Below are 6,916 nucleotides of genomic sequence, written 5' to 3'. Positions count from 1 at the left end.
AGAACTGGTCGAGTTTTAGGCCATTTTCTCTCCAAATCCTTGCCTGCTGAAACTATTTTACTATTATACCCCTTGAATTCTATGACTTTTTACCCGTCTTGCCTTGATTTCTCTCTCTAAAGAATAGTTTTCGTAGATTTTGGCCTGAATCAGTCATCAGACCACCATGAGTATAAGCTAGGTGACCCTTTTATAATAATACAATAGCACGTTCTGCGATGCGTTGTGTTAGTCGAGTCGTGTGCTAAACTCGGCTAAGTTGTGAAAATTGTCTGCTTGTTATTATGCTACATGTTTGATTTGGATTTTTGAATGATTGCATAGCTTAGTAGTTTAAATTTGTTTAATGAAAATTAGTTTTCCATCCTATAAAGGAACGATTAAATTACGCTACGGCCACCCAACCCCGCGCCCCCCGCTGAGATGCCCACCACCCATTGCACCAACAAAAACGTACCCCAAAATTCGCCTGTGTTGAAATCAATGGCTCTGGATCATCCAAACACCATCCAACGGACCGAGATCATCCGCTTCAACGCGTTGAAGCGGAGACCCCCATCGCCCGCGCCTCGCCCGTCCCTCTGCCGCGCCCCGCGTTCGAATCCCGCGCCCCCAACCCCCACCCACCCACATCCGCATCCACGCCGGCATCCTCATCCGCGCCGGGAGCGGCCCCCTGCTGCCGCCGCCGTCATCCGCGCAGGCCGCGGCCTCCTGCCGCCGTCATCCGCGCAGGCCGCGGCCTCCTGCCGCCACCATCCGCGCCGGGAGCGGACTCCTGCCGCCGTTGCCGCCGTCCGCGGACGGCCCCTGACAATAGCCACCGCCGGGCCCCACCTCCACGCACCCCGCGTCCCTCCCCCGCCGGCAACCCGCTCGCCCCACGCCCTCCGCTCGCCCTCGCAGGCGCCGTGTCCGACTCCGGCCTCCCCGATGAGCGCGGGTCGCCGGTTCTCCGCTACTCCGCCATCTCCTACAGCCGACGTCGGACGCACGCCCTGCCATCAGGCTCAGGCGCATTGGAGGCAGCCATCCTACCTCGGTCGGCCTCCCATCGATGCTGCCATCGCCGCTCCAGGACCCTCCGACGACCAGATCTGGTCAGCGGAGGGGGCGCCACCCCTCTCGCATGCCGCTTCACCTCGCCTCGTCTCCTCGCGCAAGCCGCCTCCTCGATGGCATTCTGGAGGCCGGAGAGCGGCCTGAGGACGACGACGTCGGCGTCGAGGTAGACGCCGCCCCAGCCTGGCGACGCCGACGCCACAGGCCCCCCGATCCAGATCCAGGTATCAGGATGGCTTAACTTTCTTGGACGGATTTCTTGGACGCGGATCTGCTTGCTCTGCTGCGTGCTGCTGCTTCCGAGGCTTTTCGTCATTCATTTGCAGCAAGGAGGGAGGGAAGGAGAAGGCCCCGGCCAAGTCCGGAGGTGGAAGAAGAAGAAGAAAGTGGAGCAAGGGCAAGCAGAAGGAGAAGGTCAACAACGCCGTGCTCTTCGACCAGGCCACCACCTATGACAAGCTGCTCTCCGAGGTAATCTACCTATCCTCCTGTAGCTTATACTACGTATTGTGTTGGCTTCGTTGTTTGTCAATGTCTGGAATTAGTGAGCAGGAGCACTTACGTCTGTCATCTTGTAATGTTGCCGTTATTTGACACGATCATCAAGCAGCAACATGAATTTCTGATATTGATGCAAGAAGAAATTCTTTCGTTCGTTACTGACTTCCCTAATAGCTTATCTGTAGGAAAAGCATATGCTATTTCAGAACTAAAAATGATGCTGATTCTGCTATTTCAAAAATCAATTCAGGCTTGGTTGTTGGTGGAAGGTATGCATTTATACTTGATGCTATTTATTTTGTGTTCAGTGCTAGCATGTCTTATCCCTAATAGCATAATTTGATCGTTCCTTTTAGGGAGGGATTCAGTTTATGTGAATAGCCCTTCGGGTTGAGCTTCTTATAGTGGATCAACATTGTTCATGTGTTAACTATTCAACAAGGTATTCTTTGAGTTAGATAAGGCTGTGCTGCTTTACAGTTTGTTAACTTGTGGTAGCCAATTTCAGTATGCTACACTTAGCATTGCCCTGGAAGAATTTAGTATAGGGTGTTTTGGTGTTCGTTGTTGCCTGATATATCAATGATCTCATGTGTGAATGGCAGATTATAGAATGCATGTGTGCTGAAATGGACATATGCTTATGGCTATTATCTAGATGATAAGGACAACAATGAATTTTTTAAGTACTTGCAAGGTTGTTATTTCCATTGCATGTGCAACGTTATTATTGGGGTTTGCTTGCACAAATTCTTGGAACATCATTAAATTATGATTATTTTACAGGTGACAGCGAGGGTAGTGCTGCACGGCAGCAGAGCAGCGGCGGTGAGGGGAATGCCTCAATGCATGGTAAACGGGCACTTTGTGCAGAATTTATTCTGTAAGACTGAACTTTGTGCAGAATTATGGAAGGAAGAAAAGACAAAAGAATGGCATATCAGAGCAACCAGTAAGCAAGCACGATTGGTGAGCCAGATACCATTCTGTATTCTCTTTTACCATATTGATTTTTTTGCTTTTCATTTGCTGTGAAATGCTCTGAATAAAAGCATGAGTGTTTTTATGTTTACTACAATAGATTACAATATTTCTTCTCTCGGGAAATGTCATAATAATGCTTTGGCAGGGTAGGGCAGGTGCATTCTCTTATGGGAGTGACCATCTGTGAGCTAGATTTTAGTTGTATCTCTGCTTGTGATTGAAATAATGACCTGAAGTGGATTTTAGGGTAGGGCAGGTGCATAGAGTTTCCAAACCTATGTTTATGGGTTCTTACTCTGATTCGTTGAATGGATCTGCAATATTAAATAATGGAGGTAGTGAAGAATATATTGTGAACCACATTTCTCTTAATATATTGTATCATGTTTTTGGCCAGGATGTTTTTCTGTACAATTGTCCATTGAAGTATTTTTTTAATACATGTTTCTTTTTGCATTACTGGGCAAGTTTGCAGTCAGGGTCTTGATCAAGAAATGCTCCCCTCTGACATATATTATATTTTGGTTGTTTTCATGTGCATGCTTCAACTGACACAGAGCTTATAGGAGCTTTGATGGACTTGTCTTGCTGGCCAGGCAAGAGCAACAGCATCGCTGTTTTTTGGAGTCCATCTTGATAGTTGTTGCTGAATTGTCTGTTTCCCCCCCATGCTACCACATTAATGCAGACCTTTTATTGATTGGGCTTCCTACTGCTACGCTATGTTTAGTTTTTTTTTTTGAGTGTGCTAAACTTTTTCTATTTCTTAAATTGTTAATCCTGCTGTTTACTTTTGATTCTGGAAAGAAGTCGAGGAGGCTATCCATCAGGTTTAAGAGGCTTAGTATGGTTGAGATCCCAAGATATTCTCTCCATTTGCCTAAAATGCTGCTTGCAAATATATTCTCTCTGTTTGCTTGAATACAACATGCAACAAGACTTATTTCATCATTATTAATTGCCTATCATTTTTCAGATTTCAAAAATGTATTAGGAGAGTGCGCGGACTGCCCATAATGTGATTTCATGCATTATAGGACAACTTTTGAGATGGTTTTTGGTTGCCAATGTGTATATATATCATGCTTGGTTGTTTAAAATGATACCCGTAGCATTAGCACGGGCAAGCAAAAGCAGTCGAACTGAATTTTTTCCTGGTTTCTGCTGGATCGAGATAGAAGATGGTAGCAGTAAGCAGTGTGCTACTGGATAAGAACAGAGCCAAGCGAAGGGCCAGGTTGCTTCTTGCTATGTGCTACATGGGTCTCTTAGAAAATATCATAATAATGCTTTGACAGAGTAGAGCAGGTGCATTCTCTTATGGGAGGGTCGATTTTAAATATATTAATAGTTGCATAGAGTTTGCAAACCTATGTTTATCAGTTCTTCCTTTGATTTGTTGAATGGATCTGCAATAGGTGTTCTTGATAATAGCCCTATGACATATGTTATGTTTTGGTTGTTTTCATGTGCATGCTTCAAATGACACACATAGCTTATAAGAGCTTTGATGGAGCAATATTTCATTGTTGGTCAGACACTGCTATACCTTGGTAGATAACCAGATTAATCAAGCTATACCTGGAATTATATACTTGTTGATTGTTTATTTTTTAAGATTGACATTTTTTTGGCAGAAACTCTTTAGTATTTTGATTTTTCTGTGTTGTCCATGCTAGAAGCATTGTGCTACAAGAAAAGCAAATGCATCTGCCTCAGTACGAATTTTGTTATCAGGTACTCCTCTCACCACCTCCCACCGATGCATGCCAAGTGCTTGATAAAATTACTGGATGGTAGGATTGTACTTTGATTGTCAGAATCTGGATGAAATTACCCATGAACGAATTGTCTTTGATTGGTTTTGAGAGAACAGTAAATTTGCACCACTGCTAGAGGTGAAGTTTAAGCTTCTTAATAATCAGTTTATGTATGCAGTTATATTATATTAGAACATATTATTGCATTGAATAGCTTTGTGTTCTTTTCAGTAATGCAATGATGGTCCGCATAATGAAAGAATAGATTAGGCTATCCATGTTCTTTTCAGTAATTGTCTTTGCTAAACATTTTTTAGTGGATTAGTTGTGTATTTCCATGTGGAGCTTACCGAGAAGCAATGCGTCTGGGCAGGAAGTCCCCCGATGATGTGGTGCTCAACAACATGTCTTCCAGGAGTCATGCACAGGTATATGCTTTTTTGCCGACCCAAGACCAATCCTGCCTGCCTCTACCTGCCATTCAGATTGGTTATCCCATCCCATATGTTTCATATTTCCTCTTTGATTTGGGTGTAGTACATGTCCACCGTTGTCTGTGGTGATCTACCTAAGGCTCTAAGCACTCAAGGCAAGAGAGGTTGGGCTACCATATTTTCACTTCAGAATAAATCAGGTTAGTGGGTTGTATTTCGATTTTCTCATTGTGCTCTAATTTAATATGCATAATAGGTCTCCAAATTTTCACTTCTGAATTTTTTAGGCGCATTGGCTTTTCCAGGCTTTTATGTGTAATTGGACTGAGATGTAGTAAACTGTTGATTTTGTGCCAGAAACACATGGCAAAGACTGAAGAGGAAATGAGTATAGCAGTAATATTGCTAGAGTTAGTCATGGTATATATTTAAATGCTTCACAGGCAGTTCTCTGAATTATTCTTTCCTTGACATCGTATGGTAAAACTTATCACATGTCGTGCTCACTATTTGAACAAATGGTTCCAGTACATGTGTTGTTTCCCGTGGCCCAAACCCTAAAACTACCCACATTTTTGGAGATCGTGTTTTTAAGCTTCAAGCTGAGCACCTGATGCCTGGTGAAAATAAGGATAAAGAGAACATGCCTCCTCTTGTGAAAGAGGGTGCCATGAGCTTCTGTAGTTTTTGCAGTGACAGTGAGAAGCTGAAATAAGGGAGAGATATCTACATCTATCAGTAAGTGATCAAGTGTGGTAAATGAACCACTGTTACGGGTGTTTTTTCCATTTGCTTAATAGACATGTGATTCTTCTGATTGTTGATTAATGTCAGGTATCCTTTGTTTCATAAATTACAGGGGTGACAAAGCCTTTTGCAGCAGAGTGCAGGGAGAATTTCATGGAAAATGAGATGGAAGAAGGTGAACCCATGATATATCATCTTGCACCTCCGAGCAGTTCACCTTTGGACAATGGTCCTATTTTCCAACTGATCCGTTGAGTGAAAATTAGCAACAACTTGATATGGTCGTATCTGAAGTGTTGTCTGAGGTTAATAAGTTGCAGCCATGGATGTGATCATGTTTGCGGAGTTGTTGCCTGAAGATTTTGTTTGTGCGGCTTACCTCACCTATTGATTTCTTTGTTTTGCGTACTAGGATCCTCAAATTTTTTGGAGGACTTTGAAGAATGACTATATCTCTGGTCATATTATTATCTTGATCAGAGAGGGGCGTGTGTGTGTGCGTGTCTGAACTTGAGTTTGGCTGTTTGGACCTCATTTTCAGTGGCTGTCGGATGTTCGACACTTGTGTTACTATCATGTATCTGAACCTATGTTTTCAGTATGTATTTCGGAAAGGAAATGGTAAACTATGATATCAATAAATGTTTATTTTGTAAGTCTGCAATTTATCCGTGGCGTTAGCACGGGCACCTTACTAGTAAGCTAAAATTAACTAATTAATAAAACAAATTAGATCATTGGGGGTAAAACCGTCCACTCTATCCTATCTACTTTATCATGTCTAAGTCTTCTTGCAGAAAAATATCGTATCCATCTGAATTTATTTCTGCAATATCCTTACTCATGAAATCTTTTGTCCAAAATCAGATGGTGAACACCAGGCGTGGTTCTGACCAGCAGGGGCAGAACAACCAGGGTACTGGGATCCCAATGCCTCCGCCTCTGACCCCGGAGCAGTACTTCCAGCTTCAGATGCAGATGATGGCTACCCTGAACAACACTGTTCAGCCACTTCAGCAGGCTCACACTCAGCCTCCGCCTACTCCACCGCCGCAGCCCCGCGACAGGCATGCAGAGTTCCTGAGGGGTCACCCACTGACGTTCTCTCACACGACCGACCCTCTTCAGGCTGACGACTGGCTCCGTGCAGTGGAGCGCCAGCTAGACATCGCCCAGTGCGATGATCGAGAGCGAGTCTTGTACGCAGCAGGACAGCTGGGAGGTGCAGCTTTGGACTGGTGGGAGTCCAACCCAGTTCAGGACCGCGAGGCTCTCACCTGGCTCTAGTTCCGGGAGCGGTTCCGCAGCCACAACGTCCCCGCGGGCGTTATGAAGATGAAGTAGAAGGAGTTCCTTGCGCTGAAGCAGGTAATCTCAGATATAATCATTCAGCGTTTCCTTTTGAGCTAATACCCCCTTGTTCTATCT

The 6,916-nt window shown here is 44.4% G+C and overlaps 1 protein-coding gene across 25 annotated transcripts; it reads left to right on the top strand.

Annotated features, from left to right (window-relative positions):
* The first annotated feature begins 816 nt into the window (after positions 1 to 816).
* Positions 817 to 6,144, top strand: LOC120655386. Of its 25 annotated transcripts, XR_005667460.1 has the most exons (9): positions 889 to 1,533; positions 1,738 to 1,832; positions 2,350 to 2,532; positions 3,726 to 3,784; positions 4,227 to 4,284; positions 4,681 to 4,735; positions 4,845 to 5,161; positions 5,270 to 5,479; positions 5,601 to 6,144. XR_005667460.1 is itself a non-coding variant. In XM_039933172.1 (8 exons), the coding sequence occupies exons 4-8, from the start codon at positions 2,401 to 2,403 to the stop codon at positions 5,741 to 5,743; spliced, it is 513 nt and encodes a 170-aa protein (XP_039789106.1). In that variant the 5' UTR covers positions 819 to 1,533; positions 1,749 to 1,832; positions 1,920 to 2,005; positions 2,350 to 2,400; the 3' UTR covers positions 5,744 to 6,144. The 25 variants fall into 25 exon arrangements, 8 of the variants coding, with proteins under 8 accessions (XP_039789106.1, XP_039789104.1, XP_039789105.1 ...); XR_005667465.1 differs by having other exon boundaries at positions 817 to 1,533; positions 2,350 to 3,784; positions 4,227 to 4,735; positions 4,845 to 4,941; positions 5,099 to 5,161; XM_039933172.1 differs by lacking the exons at positions 3,726 to 3,784; positions 5,270 to 5,479 and adding an exon at positions 1,920 to 2,005 and having other exon boundaries at positions 819 to 1,533; positions 1,749 to 1,832; positions 4,653 to 4,735; positions 4,845 to 4,941.
* Positions 6,145 to 6,916: the final 772 nt, after the last annotated feature.

This window comes from Panicum virgatum, chromosome 1N (assembly GCF_016808335.1).
Source record: "Panicum virgatum strain AP13 chromosome 1N, P.virgatum_v5, whole genome shotgun sequence".
In the NCBI taxonomy this organism is placed as follows: Eukaryota; Viridiplantae; Streptophyta; class Magnoliopsida; order Poales; family Poaceae; genus Panicum; species Panicum virgatum.
This window is presented reverse-complemented; position numbering and strand designations above follow the sequence as displayed.

Bases quoted from the DNA above. Each gene is read 5' to 3' on its own strand.
- LOC120655386 (XM_039933168.1), top strand. From the start codon at position 2,222: ATGATAAGGACAACAATGAATTTTTTAAGTACTTGCAAG. The intron at 2,261-2,349 runs GTTGTTATTTCC...ATTATTTTACAG, and splicing joins ATTTTTTAAGTACTTGCAAG to GTGACAGCGAGGGTAGTGCT. The intron at 4,285-4,652 runs GTACTCCTCTCA...TTCCATGTGGAG, and splicing joins AGTACGAATTTTGTTATCAG to CTTACCGAGAAGCAATGCGT.